We start from the raw sequence: 22,738 nt of genomic DNA, 5'->3' as shown, positions 1-22,738 counted from the left end.
AGGTCTGGGAGGGGGAGGCAGGACTATGTGTAAATAAATAATTCTTTTTCTTTTCACCAAACTCTGGTATTAAGAGTTATAATTCTGGCAGCGGGCAATCGGGCCCCTAACTAAACAGCCCGTGGGTTCTGTTTCAATCGGAGCAGCCCAGGGGTTCTGTTACAAATGGAGAATTCACACAACTTGGAGGGACCTTGAGTGAAGGCATAGAATTATGAAAAGCTCTGTGGATGTAGGTGAGATTCCATTCTAAGCAGCTCAGCTTGAGTGTAGTGGATAGAATAAATAAAAATGGACTGATTTAACTTGTGAGCAGAAAAGGAGCGAGAGAGAGACACCAATGTGTGGTTTCCTCTCCCGCAACCCCAACTGGGGACCTGGCCTGCAACCCAGGCATGTGCCCTGACTGGGAATTTAACTGGCAACCCTTTGGTTCACAGGCCGTCACTCAATCCACTGAGCCACACCAGCCAGGAGAGGACACAGATTTTTATAACAAGCCAGACAGTAAAATCACATTTTATTAGAAACCAGGATAAAGGTTACGGGCTGCAGAGGACATTTTATCCTTCCTTTCTGGGTATCCTTTGTTAATCCAAAACTCCAATATTGAAGTACCAGCTCGTTGTCGTCCTAAGCCCTGTATGAAATAACTGGGCTTCATCCAGTCCTCTAGTCTCAGTGACCACGGCCAGCACCTCAGCTTCTTCCCCAGTATAATTCAGGTCCCAGAAATCTCAATGCTCACAAAGTCAGGAGTTAACTGTATTCTAGGACTTCACCTATGGCTAGTGTTACATACAAAAACCTCATAAAAACTGGGGGAGAAGAACTCATTCTTTCCACCTTCTGCTGCCAGATACCTCTGTTACTAGTAATGCTATGCTTACTGTAATTCAGTGATTCACAATTTCCATGAACAAAAGAATCACCTAGGAAGCCTGTAAAATGTAGATATTGAAGCCCTAAATGCAGAGATTCTACCCCCTTAGTCTGATATGGGCCCAGGGATGTATAGTTTTAAAAACTACCTTACGTGGTTCTGATTCAAGGGGCCTGTGGACCATAGTAGAAGAAACACTGCTTTAAGAAATGTATACAATTCTCCCTTCTGTTAGAAACTAGTATTGTAAAAGGATGGACTAAAGAGAAGAATACTAATGACTTAAAAAAATCGATGAAGCTGAAGGTTCCTTCACAAGTCTGGCTCTCAAATGTTGGCCTGCATTGAAATCACAAAAGGGCTTGTTAAAAACAGATTTCTGTTTACCAAGTTTAACATTTCTTATTTGGTAGGATGGAGCCCCAAAATTTGTATTCTAACAAGTTTCCAGGTGGTGGTGAGGCTGCTTCCAAGGACCACATTTAGAAAACCACTGGTTTATATTTAGGAGGGGGTAACTACCTTTTCCCAACATGAGGGGCTTTTGCTTTATGTTCTATTGGTTCCTTCTGAAATCTAAGTAGCTAAGTGGCAGGGCAGCAAATAATTTTTGTTTAATTCCTACTATGTTTCTCTTTTATTTCTGAAAGATCCCAGTAGGGCAAGTGCAGAGAGGTTATGTAATTCTCCCAACTGATAAGAGTTGAATCAACGTTCAAATACAAGTTTAAAGGACATGTTTGTCCCTTTCAAAAAGTCTCGTAAAGTCACGCCATTAGTAAGTAAAATCATAATTGTGAAGAATCTAAATTTTATCTTTTACTTTGTGCCAGTTATTAGGTACTTTCAAAATGGGGGCAGACCTTTCTGCATGACTGCAAAGGGACAGAGTGTCAGCACTAGGATTTTACAAGGGGTAACTTGCTTTGCAGTCAACAACCCCAGCAGCTGCTGAGAAGTGTTTTACTTGGGGAAATTTTTTCATCAAATAATCAAATGTCTTAAAGGTAAATCCTGGTTCAGCCACTGGATAGGTTAAGTTTGGCAGATTCATTGCGTTCTTTAAGTTCCCTCTGTTTACGGGAGAAACTAACATCATGCCCACAGGGCTTAAAATAATCAACTTAGAGCATTTAAAATAGGATCAAACCTAGTATACTCTGGTTTTTTAAGATGTTAGCAAATATCAGATGAAATGGAACCTCAAGCTGCCCCATTAGGTATTTTTAGAGTTTGTCTTTCTTACCTTCCATAGGTCTTAGTGTTTGAGGCATACCTTTAGGTGCTCTAGATTCTATTCAAATTACCATATTTGAATATTCAAGTTTACATAGGTGAGCACCTACTAGTGTGTCCAGCACACAGCAGGTGTGTATCATCCTCTTCCCTCACATGGTCAACATATAGACTAAAATAACTTCCATATTTTTAATGGCACAGAGTATGGACATCTTTTCTCCTGTGAATTCCAAGATCTCCAAAGGCCAGAATATCATTGTATACTTCATTTTTAATTCCTAGTTTCACCTAATATAATGCTGAACTCATAGTATGTACTCATTATCAGATAGTTTAACTTTTGTATCAAGAGCTTTGTAGGAAATCTGCATGCACTGGGAGTGTATATATCAGTAAGAGATGACTAAATATCTTACTGATTCAAATATAAAAAATGTCCCCGACCAGGTGGCTCAGTTCCACATCCAGGTGTTCCCTGACTGGGGATTCAACCTGCCACCTTTTGGTGTGTGGGACACTGCTCCAACCAGCTGAGCCACCGGCCAGGGCTGCATGAGTTCTTCATGTATTTTGGATACTAACTTTTCCTCAGACATATAATTCGCAAATATTTTCTCCCATTCCACGAGTCGCTTTTTCATTTTACTGATGGTTTCCTTTGTTGTGCAAAAGCTTTGTAGTTTGATGTTGTCCCACTGACTTATTTCTGCTTTTCCTTTTGGCACATCCAAAAAATTATTGCTAAGACCAACTAACGAACTTCCACCCTGTTTTCTTCCAGGGGTTTTATGATTTCTGGCCTTATGATCAATCTAACCCATTTTGAGCGGTAATGTTTTAATAATTACATGATGAATTTACTATTGAATATTGCTATAAAATACTAAATGCATAAATAATATTGAGGGTGACATACCTTTGCTATCCATTTTCTCCAAGTCTTTTAGTGCCTGAACAAACATCTGTTGACTTTCAGTGAGAGGCCAGCTATTATACAATACCAAACACTGTATAATATACTTATAAACCTGAGAAATAAAATGAAATGATTAAGCAAAATCAGTAAGAATAGACATAGTATTTGCCTAAGGAGTTCTCATTTTAAGCATATAATAAATGTATATTTTTTTCTGGATCACGCAATCATAACTTAATGAAATATTATCAGATGTTTTCTAAATTCTCTAACACCACAGTCCATAAAAGTTTATCCTCACATCCTCGCCAATACCAGCCATGATACATACTAATGTTTACAATTTTTGCATCCATGTTTATAAATAAAACTTATATATTTTACTTCTGTCACTTTCATCAGTTTTGAATTAGGATTACATTACTATCTGAGAAAAGATATGAAAGTTTGTATTATTTTTCTGTTTTTTAGAACAATTTACCCTGGAAAATCTGTTAGAGCTATCCTGTAAAGTCAGCTGGGCTTATGGCTTTTTGGAAAGGTAAGATTTTGATTATCACTTTGTTTTTTTTCTTCTTCTCTTGTTATTATTGTTATTGTTGTTATTATATTTTCTATTTCCTAGTTAGCAGCTTCATCACTCTTCCCTTTATCCCAGAAACACTTCATGTTATTTTTAAGTTTGAAATTTGCTAGCACAGAGTTGCATATAATACCTTAACTTTTTAAAAAACACCTGTTGTTTCAAAATGTTCCTCCAACCTGTTTTTTTTTGTTGTTCTATGTTTGATATGTTTATATTTTATTTCTTAATTGGTCTTATAAGAAGCATGTCTACTTTATTATTATTTTTAAAAAACTAGGGTTTATTAATCTATAAATATTTTGTTCCAAATGTTGTTAAAGTTTTTCCCTTTTTCTTTGAGTTAATATTTTGTTCTTTTTTAAATTTTTGTTTCCATAGCTTAGTTCATTTTTTATCATTCATGCTTTCTGATGAATTAATTTAAAAGTCAATATTCCATTGAATGCTACCCTAGATGTGAATTACAAATTTTGACTTGACATTTTAAAAATTGTTTTGACTTCTTTGTATTTCATAAATTATTTTGCTCTTTTTAACTAAAAATTTGTTTAGTATACTTCATGTGTCCACTTCTATGAGATTTTAGGCTGTTTATTAATTTCTATATTATTGCATTTTGTTCTGCTCTATGTAATATAGTTTGTTTTTATTGAGGCTTCCTGTCTGAGCTATAAAAATATATTATTTATTAGGGAAAATATGTATATAAATATCTAAAGGATTAAGCTTATACATACCTCATCGGCAGCCGTCCGTCGCGAGAGACGATGGTGTAGCTTCTTAAGAGTCTATCTGCACCGCCGAGAATGGTTGTGCAGTCCGACTCGGGAGTGACACGGTATCTGTCTCCTCCCGTGTTGAATCGACATCTTGCAATGACGCTGGAGTGTCCTCTCCAGTGAAGCTGAAGCTACAGAGCCTGGGCAGGGTGATATGGAGGGTCTGCTGTTGCCCATGCAGCAGACCCCCCCTCTCTTCGCAGCTGAAGGGTCCAAGGGAAAGACGGAGTCAATACAGCTTGGCTTCAGGTGCGCCGCAGGAGTTGCCGGTATACATACCTAAATTTTTCAAATCCTAGCAATCATCAGTATTTTGATTTTCAGCTTCATTTATCAGTTTCTGAGAGGTGTGTGTTAAAATCTTCAACTACTAATTGTCAACTTATTAATTTTTTTTCTGTACTTCTAGTAGTTTTTCCCTTTATTTATTGAGTCTGGACAGTTAGATGCTTATATGTTTGTTACAGACATATTTACTTGTTTTATTCTTCCTTTTATTTTTATGTAATATCTCATGAATTCTATGTATTGTGATATTAAAATACTACCATAAATCTCTGTTGGTTCCAATTTAAACTTTCTGTATTCTGATTTTATATAAATTAAAATTTTTATTTTTAATTGATTGAAAATACATTTGTAATTATTATACTGCTATCAGACTAGGATTCATTTCTGGCATTTTATTTTCTTAACTTTTTACTTATTTTTCAATGAATAAGTCATGTTTTCTTCTGTTTTTTAAAATTATATGCATATTTTATTTCTTTAACTTAAGATATACAAATTAGTTTTCATTAATATGTGACCCTTTTCAAAGTTATGTGGCCTTTTTTAACATAAGAAGATCATATATGTAACATAAGATAATTATATCTACATTATGGGGTCAATATGCAGATTGAATTTGCTACATATTTAAAATTTTTGGCATAGAGAAACTGCTCAGTAATGTCCAATTCTTCAGTTCTGGTTACATACTGATGGCATCACATATACAGAGCACTATATAGCGGTGGGCAAAAGTAGGTTTACAGTTGCTTGTGTGAAAAAAGACATGCAGATTACAATAGCTCTATTTACTCAGTGTCTTACCTACTCACAACTGTAAACCTAATTTTGCCCACCCCTGTATGTTGACAATTTTTAGGAAGAGAATTTATGTGAGAGCTTCAGAAGCAGTACCACTGAATAATCCTTTTAAATTACATATACCTGCTGTGGTGTGCTAGGATTTTCTTCTACAGTGGATGTATTGACAGTTTCCTCTTCCAAAATAAGCTGACCACTGTCTACTACCACTGCATTTTCAGGTCTACTTTTATAGGATTTCTGACTTCCCTGGGCAGATTTCTTCTTGAGAAACGATTCTTGCTCTCTCTTGGATGGAGCATGAATTGAAAGAATTTGCTTGCTGGCTGTACAGGGAAAATATGATACTTAAGTTAAAATATATGAAATGCATAGTTATTACTGACTGTTATTTAGTTGTATACTTTCAGAAGATACTCAAAAGGACAAGCCAATTTGTTTTGTTTCAGTGAGGTAAAAAACAACATCACTGACTTCTTGGCAATATTCTGGTTTTAAAGAAACTAACTGTAATAATATTTAAATATTAAAAAATTGTTATGCAGATATAGTCAGAAGAAATTTTAAAAGGTTAAAAGAATGCTGCAGATACATTTAAAATATTAGGTAAAACTGGCAGTTTTATTTAAATATATACAGTAAAAATTAAAAAATAACCACTGAAACTATTAAAAAGATAAATTTAAAAAAATTTATCCCATGAAAACATCAAACTTAGTTTTGAAGTCAAATCTAATCGACTTTTTAAAAAATCAAATGATTTCTCCAGTATTTAAGTGGCTTCCAAAATTACAAAGTTTCCAACTTAATTTCAAGAATTTGTCAAAGGTTCTTAAGTCTGAGAGGGGGGAATTGTTATTTTTTATTGTTATAAAAATTTAATTAATTTTTTAAAAAGAATATAGGAAAGGGTGAAGCCAAAGAACTTGTATGCATGACCCATGGACATGAACTAAGGGGGGTGGGATTGCTGGAGGAAGGGGGCTACTGGGCTGAGGGGAGCAAAGAGGGAAAAAAATTGGAACTATTGTAACAACGTAATCAATAAAATATACAAAAAATAATTTGTCATAATTCTAACTAGAGAAGCTGTAAAGAGTAGTGTACAGTGCACACACAGGGAAAAACACATCGAGATCCATCCATCTAACAAGTTATATAAAATAGTATATTCTAATTATCAGAAAACATTAAAACATTATAAACTGACAGGTTTTATCCCAGGAATGATTCTAAATTAAAAATTAATGTATAAAATTTAAAAGGATACAATCTGATAATTTCTATAAACCACAAAAAAGTAATTATAAAGTTCCAAACCCATTGCATATTAAAATTCTTAGCCATCAATAAATTTTTTTTCTTAAATTTTATGAAGGCCAATTACTAGACATGAACAGCAAATTCACAATGGTACATGATGTAAGCCTTCTATTTGAGAAAAGGAAGTATATCATCATCACCCTTATATGCCTAGTTTAGAAGTCTCAACCAATGGCACAGATAAGCAATAGTTATAGTTTTAAGAAGAAATACCAATGATCAAAATACAAAATCCCAGGTTTTGTTTAAAATGTAAATGCAAAAAATGAAAAATAGAGGAATAAAGCTAAATCATTAGTAGTACTTCGTTTCTGAGTAACATGATTGTATGGGATTTCTTTTTCTCTTTATAATTGTCTACATTGGGAAGGTGTTATTTGTATAGTTAGAATCAAGTTACTGGGATGACTGAGTATACATCCTGCAGTATTATTATTATGCATTATTTCAGAAATTATTTTATTAATTAATAGCTCTTGTGACTATGACATTAAAAGTAATAACACTGAAGTTTTGTTAATTTTTATAGAATATTTTATAAAAATAAATTAGAAATTAAAAAGTAAAAAATTCTTTCAAATAATAAAACTATTCTTTTACATTCAGAAATGAAAGAAGGGTCACATAATGAGAGTTTTTAAAGTACAACTGTAAAAATCCTATTGCTCTCATTTGACACAAAAAAGTAGCAGTTTTTAAAACATTTATAATATCAAGTTTTAAAGATTTAACTGTTTACTTGATATTTTGTCTTAAAGAAAACATTTTAAAAATCAGTTACATAAACATAAATATCTATTTATAAATTAAATAACCAGTTTTTAAAAATCATACACTGGGAGCTCAGAGCTTTTTCATTCCCCGAGAAGTAAAATGCTGGGATGATGGCGTGGCCTTTCCCAGTGGAGCTCACGGCAGCGTCTTCATTTTCGAGCACCTGCAGCTTGATGAATGCATCTGGCTTGGAAGTGCGCACTTGGATTGTAACAGAAAGTTGTAATGCAGCTTTAACTGAATACCTATGAAGAAAAACATTCCAGTTTATAAGCAAGTATATCGGTCTTTCCCTCAAATCAGTAAAGGAAGCTATAATTTGCCGATATGATAATCTAAAAGTAAAACCACTTTGCAAAGTCAACTAAAATTCTGGAAATATCAGTGCTATTGTACACTTTGGCAAAATTCCCAATAAGCTCTGGTAAAATGAAATGAATATAGGACATTTATTATCATTAAATGTCAAACAGAAAATGTAACTTTTTTTTTTTTTTTTTTGCAAATACAGGATGAGCGTTCAAAGAAGGATTAACAACAAATGTCAGAAAAGTTACCTTATTAAGGCTAAATCCCTGGCTCATATTTTCCACAAATATTCATAAAGTTACATTCAAATTATTTCTTATCAATACTTATTCCTTAGACCATGAAAAAAGGGAAAAAGAAATCCAGACATTAAATTTTCATAGAAAGCAAATCTGGATTAGTCTAAATACTATTCTCCTTTCCATTTGTTCTGACTTAAGAAAATTTAGTAAAGAAAGAAGATATTTCCTTATTTGAACTAGCATGTGCATTGTATGAGCTTTTGGTATCATTCGTGTAAGTGGTTAAGACCTCCCTACATTAGGGTCTCCAGTCAGAACCAGAGAGACGGGAAACGGACGTGGCCACAGCGGCTTGACAGCTGGGTAGGTGTACTGCAAGGGTGTTTTCCATTTTGTTTCAAGGCAGTCAGCAACAACTCAGCGTTCACTTTGTTTAGGGGCTGTGTGGAGTATCAGCACATCCACGTCGCTGGGACGAACATTCCCATCCCTCTACCTACACCACCGCTGATTAGGAAAGAACTGTAAGGCCTCACTGACCCCGAAAACTTCTGTCACCTTAGACTCCCTAAAGTACACGGCAGCATGGCATGTGCCTTCCGGGGGGGATTTGCTTGTTAAGACCGTGTCTGAGTCTTGATAGCATATGGCCCAGTGCGCATCTACTTGCAGGCTCACCCAGGGAGCAGCACCCCCAGCCAGCTACTGACGCTACTGGTAATTCAAGCTGCCGACAGTTAGATCTTAGGGGTGAAAACAGCTGTCAAAACTCCACTGTACCATAGACTACCTTTCATTCCTGGGGAGAAAGTAAACTGTAAGACTGAGAAGATGAAGTGCTTATATTCCTTGGGTTTCAATGCTGAAAATCAGTGTGAGCTTTCCATTTCCTGCTATAAAATACTTGGGGGGTGTTTCAGATCTGAAGAGACAGTTTCATATGGTGTTCCTTCCCTTAACCCAGAATGTTACTTTCTTCCTAATGAACATTAGCCTTAAAGTATTTCCACATAAGACACTCCGCAGCCAACTTCAAGGCCATGAAAATTTGAATAGAAAAGGCAACATACAAACTGTCTACATTTGTTCAAATACAATTATGTAAAAGAAAATAATCAAATATATACATAACACTGAGAAAACTACTAATTAAAAACAACTGCTTACGTTAAATTATGTGACAATTCAATATTATTCCACCGTTTAGCTTTGAGAACAGGAAATGCTGTAGCTAAAGTCATCATAAAAATAAAACGAAGACATTCACATTTGAGGTTGTTTGTCACATCACACAATCCTCAAAGGCTTGAAAAGACTACAAAGTAACTTTCCATACTGGTGTGAATATCCCATTAGCTTAAATATTTAGGGTTTAGCAAGCTGTTGCATTACATTCATAAGGGGCAGACCTTGTTAGGATAAAAACCTCTATCTATATGCTTAACCACCCACCCCCATGTTCTTTTCTAAAATGTTCAGATGACTTTCAGGTCATCCTTCCCTTCTAATCTCAAAGTCATCTGTCATATTTCCCTCAGATAGGTAGAATTTTAGTACAATGCTGAACAAATGTTATCAATGACCGTGTGCCAATCTATTAAATATTCATGTGCAGTACAGCAGCTATATTCACAGAATTCCAGTTTCTTACCTATATATAGCACAGTCATCAGCTAATACTGTGCTCCTATATAAAAATGCAAAATTGCCAAATGTGCCATTTCCTCTCATGTATATTAAAAAACTGCACCACGAGAAAAAAACTTAATAGTTAACAGTTTACATGAACATCTTTCGGCAGCCGTCCGTCTCGAGAGACGATGGTGTAGCTTCTTAAGAGTCTATCTGCACCGCCGAGAATGGCTGTGCAGTCCGACTCGGGAGTGACATGGTATCTGTCTCCTCCCGTGTTGAATCGACATCTTGTGATGACGCTGAAGCTACAGAGCCTGGGCAGGGTAATATGGAGGGTCTGCTGTTGCCCATGCAACAGACCCCCCCTCTCTTCGCAGCTGAAGGGTCCAAGGGAAAGACGGAGTCGATACAGCTTGGGTTCAGGTGCGCCGCAGGAGTTGCCGGTGTTGACTACAACGTCAAACCGCCTTAGGGACTCCGGCTCCGGATTTTCTGTCGGGGTTTACTCCCTTAGCCCTTCCCCTGAAGAGGTTTGCCGCAAGGCAGCGGAGGTTTTTTGGAGTCAGAGTTTTCCTTCTCTGATATACCCTGACTGGAAGATCGAACCAGCGACACTTAGCTCGCAGGCCGACGCTCAATCCACTGAGCTAAACCAGCCAGGGCAACATGAACATCTACCATTCACAAAAATGCAACATACATTCCATTGTACTATACAGAGCAGAGAAAGGAAGCAAGTTGTGACAATTTTAGAAGAGAATTCAGAAAATCATTGAAAAGATCAGCATGTTGTATGTGTTTAAATAGATCAGAGTCTGTTGAGTGTGCAGTCAAGTCTGATCCACAAAGTTTGAGCTAAAATTTGGTGTTTCTAATGTTATGTTTTTTAAGAATTAAAAGGCATACAGATGAATTCAAGCCTAACAGAGTGGCACTTTAAAAACAATTTTTTAATCACTATAACAATATTTAATTATTTTTGTAGTAAATTATTGAAATCTGGTGTGTATATTATACTTTCAGTACATTAAAAAAAAGTTTAAGCAAAGTACTTCTGGTGACTAAGCCAGTTTTCTAACCTAATAAAGTCTTGCACGGTATACAGAAGCAGGTCTCTACCCACCCTTCCCTCCCCAATTCCCATGAAGTCATTTAAGTTATGGTTAAATAACGTCAATATTTATAACTATGTGAGACATGGACCATTGTGTATATATACGTACATTTTCCATGGAAATATGACTAGGCAGAAAGAGGTGAAAACAGAAGGTTTTTACATGGATAAAATGGAATTGCTGTTGAAAGCATCCATTTAGAATCCCCAAATGAGGCAAGGACCTAAAGCCATAGAGAATAAAGACTGCTGTGCATAAATTACCTATGGGAATTTCCTTCTTACTAGTTTGAAATCTAAGAGCAGGCCTCCGTTGCCTGCCATCTTACCCTTAAGAGTCTTGCTGAAGTATTAGGTTTACTTTCGTACTGGTAGTTTGCCAGATCAAGTTCAATCATGCCACAGAAAGGGCTTCTTCCTTCACCTAAGCCAAGTGGATGGCACCCACTGAGGTTCAGTATCAAGTTTGTTAATTAACCTAAGCAATTCCTGATAGGCTTTATCAAGATATGAATTCACAACTGCCTTGTCAAAGTAGTGACCATTGTTCTGCTCCATCTCTCTAGTTTTCTCAATGATTTCTCTCAGCTCTTCTGGCTTTGGATTCTTGCCCTCTTTGGCCAATAATGCCCGAGGTCTTTCTTGTGAAGGGGGTGCAATAAAAATAATATACGGTTTCAAGTCTGAATGCCCTGGCTGGTTTAGCTCAGTGGATTGAGCGTCGGCCTGCGAGCTAAGTGTCGCTGGTTCGATCTTCCAGTCAGGGTACATCAGAGAAGGAAAACTCTGACTCCAAAAAACCTCCGCTGCCTTGCGGCATACCTCTTCAGGGGAAAGGCTAAGGGAGTAAACCCCGACAGAAAATCCGGAGCCGGAGTCCCTAAGGCGGTTTGACGTTGTAGTCAACACCGGCAACTCCTGCGGCGCACCTGAAGCCAAGCTGTATTGACTCCGTCTTTCCCTTGGATCCTTCAGCTGCGAAGAGAGGGGGGGTCTGCTGCATGGGCAACAGCAGACCCTCCATATTACCCTGCCCAGGCTCTGTAGCTTCAGCATCATCGCAAGATGTCGATTCAACATGGGAGGAGACAGATACTACCATGTCACTCCCGAGTCGGACTGCACAGCCATTCTCGGCGGTGCAGATAGACTCTTAAGAAGCTACACCATCATCTCTCGAGACGGACGGCTGCCGACGACGACAAGTCTGAATTTGGGAGAGTCTTCAATGACTGTGTACGCAGACTTAAAAGACATATTTTCCCAGAGTTGATCACTTGCCGTACAGAATCTATGCTGGTTCCATGTAAATTTTTCTCAAATTCACCATGCTCAATAAACTTCCCAGCTTCTATGTCTGCCTCGAATGCTTGCCAAGAAATGAAGTGGTAATCCCTACCTGCTACTTCGTGGTCTCATGTACTGTGAATTGTGTGAGAGCTGCAGACGTAAAGTGGTCTTTCTCTTTGTTCATGAGCCTCTGATGCAATTCATTCTGGCCACAGTTCTGTGGACCAGTCAAAATGATGGGTCTTTTCCTATTTGCTGACTGATGATATAGTGACATTTCCTCATAAGTTAAGATTTCTTCATTGTCATAGTCATCATTTTTATTGACATTATATAAAACCCTTTTCTTCTTATTATTTTTCTTTGCACACCACAGTTTTCCTGATTTTTCTGGCTCCTTATCTTTTTCTATGGTTTGCTTCATGGCTTCCCTTTGCTGCTGAAAGCTTTTGCCTGGAACAAGCCTGGCTAGAGGCTGATTATCTTCATCCCCTTCCATGTAGGCTTGCCACCAATTTGGAACTTCTTGAATGATCACATGAAATATATCTCCTTTTTGAAAATACAGGCCTAACTCTCAACACAGAACATAAGGGTCATCTGAAGGGTCATAGTCAAAATGAGCTTTTATATGGACTACAGTTTCCATGGCAGGAAGAGGCTTGATCTGTTGACTGGGAATCAGAACAAATGTCAATATACCATGCATGTCAGACAACAAGTCAAAAACCTCATTGACATCTTTTCCCCAAATTTCAATGCCATTAATCTTCAGAATGTCATCCCCTTCATGTAAAAGACCACTTTTCTCTGCAGCACCTCCTTTTACTATCCGACTAATGATGACAGAATCCATTTCATTGCGAACTGTAGCACCCGATGGAATATCTTGAGCCTTTTCTATATGAACTAGTTTTACAGTTTCTCCTCCATACTGGGCAATGCTTTCATAAACTCTCTCATCTGTAATGGGCTCCAGTTGCATTTCCTGGTCAGCGACCTTATCATGGGCCAGCAGAAGAGCCTGAATATGTGAAGCATTCAGCAAAGCAGTTAATTCTTGTCCTTCTTTCTGGTGGACTGGCTTCAAAACAGTTTGTACCTCTTGTGCAAGATCTTGAGCATTGGAGATAAGAGGGAATGGAGGACTGGCCTTGTTCATGTGCACTGTGACAGCATTGTGTATCTTAAATGCATTCTGGAAATCTTTATTTTATAAAAGTTGTAAAAGCAGTGAAATATCCTCCTGGCTCTGAGAATCTACCAAGGTATGTTGGATATGTTTAAGTGAAGAAAACAAGTCTTCCACTCCTAATATTTTCACAGCATAATGATGAGGACTTTCTAAGACAATTCCTTCCAGAAACTTTTTGATTTCTTCCTTGATGTCATTGTTAACCCATTCATTATTTAATAGCATGTTATTCATTCTCAATGAGTTTGAATGTTTTTGAGTTTTTTCCTTGAGGTTGATTTCCAATTTTAAGCCATTGTGATCTGAGAAGATGCTTGATATAATTTCAATTTTCTTGAATTTGTTAAGGCTTGTTTTGTGTCCTACCATGTGGTCTATCTTTGAAAATGTTCCATGTGCACTTGAGAAGTATGTATATTTTGCTTCTTTGGGGTGAAAACTTCTATATATATCGACTAAGTCCATTTGATCTAGAGTGTTGTTCAGTGCCTCAATATCTTTGGTGTTTCTTTGCTTCGAAGATCTGTCCATTGTTGACAATGAGGTGTTAAAGTCCCCTACTATGAGTGTGTTGTTGTCTGTATCTTTCTTGGAGTCTTTCAAAAGTTTCCTTATATATTTGGGTGCTCCTAAGTTGGGTGCATATATATTTATAAGGGTTATATCTTCTTGATGGATTTTTCCCTTAAGTATTATGAAATGCCCTTCTTTGTCTCTTTTTATGGACTTTGCTGTGAAATCTGTTTTGTCTGATATAAGTATTGCTACCCTGGCTTTTTTTTCATGCCCATTTGCTTGAAATACTTTTTTCCATCCCTTTACTTTCAGTCTGTGTAGATCTTTTGTTCTAAGGTGGGTCTCTTGTAGACAGCATATATGTGGGTCATTCTTTCTAATCCATTCAGCTACCCTATGTCTTTTAATTGGAGCGTTTAATCCATTTACATTTAAGGTTATTACCGATAAGTACTTATTCATTGTCATTTTTCCCCTTTGTACTCATGTTCTTCTCTGTCTCTCTCTGTTTCTTTATCTTCTTAGAGCAGACCCTTTAGCATCTCTTGCATTGCTGGTTTGGTGGAGATGTATTCTTTTAGCCTTCTTTTGTCTTGGAAGCTCCTTATTTCACCCTCCATTTTGAATGAGAGCTTTGCTGGGTATAGTATTCTAGGTTGTAGGCCTTTGTTTTTCATTGCTTGGAATATTTTTTGCCATTCCCTTCTGGCTTGTAGTGTTTCTGCTGAGAAATCTGATGATAGCCTTATTGGAGCTCCCTCGTATGTTATTAGTTGTTTTTCTCTTGCTGCTTTTAGGATTCTCTCTTTGTCTTCGAATGTTGGCATTTTAATTATGATGTGTCTTGAAGTGGGCCTGTTGGGGTTCATCTTCATTGGGACCCTCTGTGCTTCCTGGACTTGCATGATTCTTTCTCTCTTCATGTTAGGGAAGTTTTCTGTCATTAGTTTTTCAAAGAGGTTTTCTATCCCTTGCTCTTCTTCTTCTCCTTCTGGAATTCCTATGATATGGATATTATTACGTTTCATGTTGTCCTGCAGCTGTCTTAGAACCTCTTCAGTCTTGTTCAGTCTTTTTTCATTTTGTTGCACTGTCTGGGAGTTTTTGTGTAGGTTGTCCTCCAGCTCGCTGATCCGATCTTCTGCTTCCTCTAGCCTGCTTTTAATTCCTTCTACTGTGTTCTTCAATTCAGAGATCGTATTCTTCATTTCCTCCTGGCTCTTATTGATAGCTTCCATGTCCTTTTTCATGCTCACGTAATTTTCTGTGAGTTCCTTGTAGTTTTTCTGGAGTTCTTTGTAGTTTCCGCTGAGCTCATTCAGCTTCTCTGTAATCCATGTTTTGAATTCCATATCTGATAGTTGGCTCCCCTCTATTTCATTGAGCACTCTTTCTGGGGATTCTACCTTTCCTTTTGATGGGAGGTTGTTTCTCTGTCTCCCCATTTTTTTGACTCCTATTGTTTGTTGGTGCTTCTTAGAATGATCTGCACTTCCTGGATCTGCCTCTGGTGGCGTCAGATCATGTACCAGTCTGGGCCTAGGCAGCCTGTTGGAGACTTCCAGGGATCTACTGCTGTTGTCTGTCTTCTTTGATTGTTAATCTATTCAATCTGTGATTAGCTGTCAGGCTTAAGGACCGTGGGTGTGGCAGCTTAATTCCTGTAGGCAGGGCTTTTGCTTCCCCTCAGGCTGACGCCACTTGGAGGGGAATGGTCTACCCGCAGTACTGGGGATGAGTCAGCACTGGGACCCAGTCAGCTGCTCCTCCAGTTCTCCCCTCAAAGCCACCATGCCAAACTCTCCCCAAGTGTCTCCAGTCCTCTCTGCCTTTCCTCTGCTTGAGCCCAGGGTTAGTGGTGGCCAAAATATTTTCACATATGTGATCCACTTAAGAGCTCTTTTTCTCCTGCTGTTTCTCTCCGGCTAGCAAGAAACCCTGTGGCTTTTCGCTTTTCACAGCTGATACTATTTTACTTTCCACTCTGTTGCTGTAGGCTGGGAAGCCCAGCTGGGGGTTTAGACCCTGCCCTTCTCAGGGGGAATCCCCGGCTGCTGAGCTGTTTCTCAGTCCCTTCAGCTGCCACCCGTGGGAGCCCAGCCAGCCCTTCCGCGTCTCCGCACTCCCTACCGGTCAAGTTGTGATGTAGCGTCCTTTTCTGTCTCTCCGTGGTTATAAGACTTCTTTCCAGCTAGTGTTCCGTTGGTTATTCCCGATGATTTCTCCAAAATTAAGTTTTAAATCCAGACTGGTCCTGGGAGGAGGTTAGTGTAGCTTCCACTTAACCCTCCACCATCTTGGATCCTAGGACAATTCCTTCCTCTGTATCAAATATAGGTTATCTATTCCGGTCTTTGGAGGTAGTTGGGCTAGTTTCTTAAGTCTCATAGAAGAATTAAGGTCAAGTTCTTGTTTTGTCCCTTCTTCCTCTTGCCTACGCCTCATGTCCTCCTGTTGTTACCTAATACGCTCCAACTGTGCACTTTGGCACACAGGCCTCATTCTGGTGCCCAAATCTCCAGGGCAGTCCACGGCCATCTCTCGGGGCTTCCGATGTTCCTCTGGCAATGCAAGACCAACATTTGTTACTTCGATGTCTGACTCCTCAGTAACATGCCCATTCACATGGGATGTTGTCATGGTTATTTATGAAAACCTGTACCACTTTTTATATATCAATTTTTCCTATAAAGCCAGTTTCTTGATTCTGTAGTATAAAATCCATGTTACTTTTAAAAATAAAAATAAAAAACTTCTCCCATCACATAATAATGCTATGAAAATGTATCCATGAAGGAAATATGCAAATTGGCAAAACCTTGTCTACTATTCTCTTAGTTTCTCTTCTCTGGTTTTTCACAGAACTCGGGCTAGCTTTCTTACTCCCTGCACCACTGCGGCCGCCGATCCTGCTGCCCCCAGCTGCCTCTAAATACTGCAGAAACGACAGCTCCCCAAAGGCACTTGAGATACCGGATAAAGAATCCAGAAACTCTCGATTGCCCACCTCACAGTCCTTAGTCTCTGCCCCCGCCTCTGCTGACAGCGGCCACTGTCACCGTGGCCAGCGACTCCACCTCTACACTGCTCAAGACTGGCCCCCTGGGCCGCGGCAAGACTGCGCAAGCTCCTGGGACTGAAAATGTAACTTTTTGTTTAGATATAATAAACACTCACTTATAAAACTTGACAGGTCTGCAAATTGCTGCCATTACATTCTCCTCTTCTGCAGTTGGACAAAGACCACAACTGGCAAAAGTAGTACCCGCAAAGCTTGATTGTTAAAAAGGTTCTGTTGTTCTCAAAATACAGAGAAATCGAAAGGAGTGCCCATGCCTGCACCGTCAGCCTCTACCATGCAGGTTGGGAACCTCTTGAAAAAACTGAAACAATCTAATTCCATCCCACATCCTTCCTTAAAGCAACTGAAAGAAAAAAATTGTTGTTGTTTTAGGTTTCCCCATTTTTTGTTGAATCTTTGCAAATGTTCAGGATCCTATCAACTTGCCATTTCTCTTAAAATTAGCATTTCTGAGTGTCTTCTCTCTTATATTTTTATCTGCTCTCCACTTTATTCCTCCTTGTTGTTGGTTTTTGTACCTGCACAGCCTCATCCATCTTAAACACAGATCAAAACAAGAAAAAATCTAACCAAAAAACTTCAGCCACACCTGCTGTCCAGCCTGGGCCCTGTTTCACTTCTCCCCAGCTCGCCATCTACAGAGACTTGTCTACTTCCATTGCCCAGTCACTCACAGCACTTCACTTTGTCCCCAACAGAGGTGTTAAACATACCCTTGACACAATTTCCAGCAACTTGTCACCACCTTATAGAAATTCTGGTTTTCATGTTCTTTGATCTTTCAGGAGAATGTGACAGGGTTGGATCAAATCTCATTTCTCCCTCTCTTTAAAAACTCTTCCCCTATGATCATAAGAACTTTTGTATTTCCTTTTTGTGGGCTGTTTTTTTTTAGACTTCTCTCTCATTGATATTCCCATAAATATCAGAGAATCTTAATATTCCATCCTCAATCTGACTCACTGTACAAATTTTCCTGGGCACTTCCATGAGCAGAAATAGAATGATTCCCAAATCTGTGTCTCCAACCCAACTCCCTAGACAATGTCGTTTGGACATTTGCACTGGCCTACCATATTTCACTGGCTTACAAGGTCACGCCCACTCCCAGTACACTTCAAGCTCTACGGGCTGCCAGGAACAAAGTCCAGAAGACCGCCCGCCACTGTGCCAACACCTATTGGCTAAACCTGTGCAGAAGCATTCAGGAAGCCGCTGATATAGGCAACGCATGAGGAATGTATGAGGGTATCAAGAAGGCAACAGGCCCAATCCCCTCCAAGATCGCCCCCCTTAAGTCCAAGACAGGTGAGGTCATCACTGACCAGGAACAGCAAATGCGGCGGTGGACCGAGCACTACCTTGAGCTGTACGCAACGAAGAACACCGTAACAGACACTGCTCTTAACGCCATCCCAGACCTACCAGTCATGGAGGAGCTAGACACCCCACCTACTGCGGCAGAGCTCGGCAAAGCCATCGACCGCCTCGCTTGCGGGAAAGCACCAGGAAGCGACGGAATCCCTCCAGAAATCCTAAAGAGCGGGAAACCAGTCCTGCTACAGCCGCTCCACCATCTACTCTGTCTCTGCTGGAAGGAGGGTTACATCCCCCAGGATATGAGAGATGCCAACATTATCACCATGTACAAGAACAAAGGAGACCGCAGCGACTGCAACAACTACCGGGGCATCTCTCTCCTCAGCGTCGTCGGCAAAGTATTCGCCCGGGTCGCTCTTACCCGCCTGCAGACCCTTGCTTCCCGCGTCTACCCAGAGTCCCAGTGTGGCTTCAGAGCTGGCCGATCAACAGTGGACATGATCTTCTCCCTACGCCAGCTGCAGGAGAAGTGTCACGAGCAGCATAAACCACTCTACCTCGCCTTTATCGACCTCACGAAGGCGTTTGATCTGGTCAGTCGAAGCGGACTCTTCAGCTTGCTACGGAAGATTGGCTGTCCACCGCATCTGCTTGCTGTGGTCATGTCCTTTCACGACAACATGCACAGCACGGTGTCCTACAACGGCGCAACCTCTGAGGCCTTCCCAGTCAGCAGCGGAGTAAAGCAGGGCTGCGTCCTCGCGCCTACGCTGTTTGGAATCTTCTTCTCCATGCTCCTCCAATACGCCTTTAAGGACTGCAGCGAGGGTGTCTTCATTCACACCAGATCCGATGGCAAGCTCTACAACCTGGCCCGTCTACGAGCCAAGACCAAAGTCAAAGAGGTGCTCATCCGTGAGATGCTCTTCGCCGACGATGCAGCTTTGACATCACACTCCGAAGAGGGACTCCAACAGCTAGTCACTCGCCTTTCCCACGCATGCAAGGAGTTCGGACTAGCCATCAGCCTGACGAAGATGAATGTTATGGCTCAAGGCACGAGGACTCCCCCATGCATCACCATCGACGGATACACCCTGGAGGTTGTCAACAACTTCACTTACCTCGGGTCCACCATCTCGAGCTCTCTGTCAGTCGACTTGGAGGTCAACCGGAGAATCGCCAGGGCAGCCACAGTTATGGCCAGACTGAACCGGCGAGCGTGGAACAATTCCAGCCTCACTGAGAAAACCAGACTGCGCATCTACCAAGCCTGCGTACTCAGCACTCTCCTCTATGGCAGCGAGACGTGGACCACCTACGCAAGGCATGAAAGGAAACTCAACAGCTTCCACATGAGGTGCCTGCGACGCGTCCTGCATGTCGCCTGGCAGGATAAGGTCCCCAACACCGAGGTGCTGAAGCGAGCCAACATGAGCAGTTTGCATGCAGTTCTTAGCGAGAGACGCCTCAGGTGGCTCGGCCATGTCAAAAGAATGGATGCAGGCCGTATCCCCAAAGACCTCCTCTACGGCGAGCTAGCAGAAGGCAAGAGGATGACAGGGCGCCCAAAACTGCGGTTCAAAGACATCTGCAAAAAGGACATGACACAATGCTCCATCAATCTCAACACATGGGAAGTTCAAGCCGACGACCGCCTAGCCTGGAGGCTCGCGGTCAGGCAAGGTACGTCACGTGCGGAGGCTGCGCGCAACGAGGAGGCGGCCCAGAAAAGATCGAGGCGGAAGCAGCGTCAACAGCAGCAACAACGGCCATCTGCCTTCACCTGTACCAAGTGCGGCAGGGATTGTCACTCCCGAGTCGGACTGCACAGCCATTCTCGGCGGTGCAGATAGACTCTCAAGAAGCTACGCCATCGTCTCTCGAGACGGACGGCTGCCGACAACGACCATATTTCACACCTAGAAATGAATAAATTGTCTTCTTATTGCCCAACCTGCGAATGGGGTCCTCTTCCTTTTATCTAAGTAAATGATGTGTATCGTTCAATAGTTTGCCAAGTCAAACCCCAAGAGTCCCAATAAACCACATCTGTCATTTTTACTTCCTTGATAATCTTAAAATGCTTTCTATTCTATGTAGATCCACTGTCAGTAACTGTAATGGATTAAATTGTATGCTCCTCCGAAAACTACATTGGAGTCCTAATCCCCAGGATCTCACAATGTCACCTTTTAATTGGAGATAGAAACTTTCAGAGCTAATGAAGTTTTTACAATTCATGCTTTGCACATGTAATGTTTTAACACAAGTCTATTAATGCTGCTTTTCTTAAAATCCTTCTAAGTACCTCATTGCCTCTAAGGTAAAGTATATGACTCTTGCCCTTAGGAAAGGTACCTGCCACCTCTCCAGCCTTACCACTTGTGTGGTGCCCTGGGATTTCACTTAGCAAACAAAACGAATGTCTTTAGTTCCTTGAAAAAGTCATTTGCTTTTTAATTTATGAACTTTCACAAATGCTAGTCAGGCAGTTCCCTCCATAGCCCCCACCCCCACCCCCACAGCTTGACAGCTTTAGGAACAACTTCTAGGAGTAACTTAGGTGTTAGATTATATATCGTCTCTTAGTCTATTAGTGACCCTGCTATGGCACAGAATGGTTTCCTATCATAGTAGTTAAAATATTTTGTCACAATTGTTATTTTCAGTTACTGCTATGTTTCCTTTATTCTTTTTCTTGCTTTCTTTCTAATAGGCAATATGTAAATATACTACAAGAAGCAAACAGATTAAAGAGAATTCTTCACTCTTCTGATTGCCCTCATTTTGTATTTTCTTCAAACTTTTATCTACATATAAAATATTCAAGCAAACATAAACATAAGTAAACATTCTTGGGCTATTATACTATGTATATAGCTCTGTAATTTCATTTTATTGCTGATTATTTTTATTATACAAATGTATTCTGCTTTTTTAAGTAAAAACTTTAAAAGTATAAAAAATAAGAATTATAGCAAAAAACCGCTAAAATTCATTAATTATTTGCCATGGTCAAAAATACTTAGATTTTCTTTTTGCAAATCAATTTACTGATATGTATGAAGTTTTTAAAGAACATAATCTCTTTAATATAATAAATCCTTAGATAATTGGGAATTTAAATTTACAATAAAATATACCCATCACATCTCTATTAATATTATAGAAAAACTAAAAATTTGTGGCAATGAGGAATAACCAATAGCAACTAAATTATTATATAGCCTTTTGAATGATTACTAGGTTATCATGAAAAAAGTTCAAAACTGTCTTAATGTCATTGGAAAATGCTCATATCATAATGCTAAGTCAGATTATAAAAAATTAATTATGTTATGATTTTAATAGTGTTAAACTGTAACTAGAAAAAATACTATAAGAAATTATAATAGGTAACTATAATGATTGTTCCTAGGTTGTTTGATAATGGGTACTTTTATTTCTTTAATAATTTACTTATTTTTCCAAATTTTCTGTGTTGAACAATATACATTAAAAAGAGATGGTAAGTAGCCTAACAACTCATTTAATAACAACAAACTTTTAAAGAAAGTTAATTATGTATCAGGCACTATACTAATTCCTTTATTGAGAAGACACGATTTATGACTTCAGTATATGTTAATTCTCATAGAAGTTGATGTGAAATGAACCAGTTAAAATTTGATAGGTCATATTTTCAGAAAGAAGAAAGGCTATAGGAAATAACCAGAACCAAATGATTATATTTGAAAATTTAAGCACAGAGGATTTGACAGTTGAAAATCATCATACACAGTGATAAATTTTGCCAGATGCAGAAATTAAGACAGGCTATCCCAAGACAAGAGCAGAGACATGAGGAAAGTGAAATCACAAGGCATAAACATCGGGAGATGGAGCTTAGGTCCATACACAGAGTGCACCATGTGTTTGGTGGCTGGAGAAGAATGTTAAATATCATATACCATGTGGTTTGCATTTTATTCTTTAGTCAGTGTCAAAGGTTTTAAAGAAGGAAAACACATTTTTAAATGTGTGTTAGGAAGGTAACTGCTCTGGTAGAGAGAGGAAGAAAGGGAGAGAAAGAGAGAGTGAAAAGGGGGGATACAATGGAGTCATGACTTCCAGAAAACAGCATTTCTATAGACAAAATATAATGAGGCTCTCACATAGTAGAGGGGCATTGAGAACAGACAGGAGAGCATAGACATGAGAGGCAAGTTTGAATAGGAACCAAAAGGACTGATTGATGGAAGAGAGTGGAGTCCGTAACAAGGCTTTTCGTGGGACACATACAGATAAGCATGGCAAGAAGGTTAGTTGGCAGATAAGGAGAAACTTGCTAGTAAAAGAAGAAGCAGAACAAGGAGGAAGTACTGAGGGGAAAGTGTTATGAAGGATGCTTAATAGAAGTCAAATGATAGTAAAATAGTACCATCACCTTTACATGCAACC

The 22,738-nt window shown here is 39.4% G+C and overlaps 1 protein-coding gene and 1 pseudogene across 1 annotated transcript in view; both read right to left on the bottom strand.

The window, feature by feature from the left end:
• ADGB (androglobin) overlaps window positions 1-22,738 on the bottom strand; it is a 144,514-nt gene that overhangs the window by 22,532 nt on the left and 99,244 nt on the right. The window contains exons 27-29 of the mRNA XM_090279946.1: window positions 7,653-7,837; window positions 5,619-5,821; window positions 3,039-3,150 (exon numbers count right to left, since the gene is read on the bottom strand). Of these exons, the coding sequence (XP_090136072.1) occupies window positions 3,039-3,150; window positions 5,619-5,821; window positions 7,653-7,837 (500 nt within the window). The remainder of the gene's footprint in view (window positions 1-3,038; window positions 3,151-5,618; window positions 5,822-7,652; window positions 7,838-22,738) is intronic.
• On the bottom strand, window positions 11,308-16,533 carry LOC150007903 (protein PALS1-like; annotated as a pseudogene).

This window comes from Furipterus horrens, unplaced genomic scaffold (assembly GCF_987537825.1).
Source record: "Furipterus horrens unplaced genomic scaffold, mFurHor1.1.pri manual_scaffold_6, whole genome shotgun sequence".
In the NCBI taxonomy this organism is placed as follows: domain Eukaryota; kingdom Metazoa; phylum Chordata; class Mammalia; order Chiroptera; family Furipteridae; genus Furipterus; species Furipterus horrens.
The sequence above is the reverse complement of the archived record's forward strand: the minus strand, read 5'-3'. Positions and strand labels throughout refer to the sequence as shown.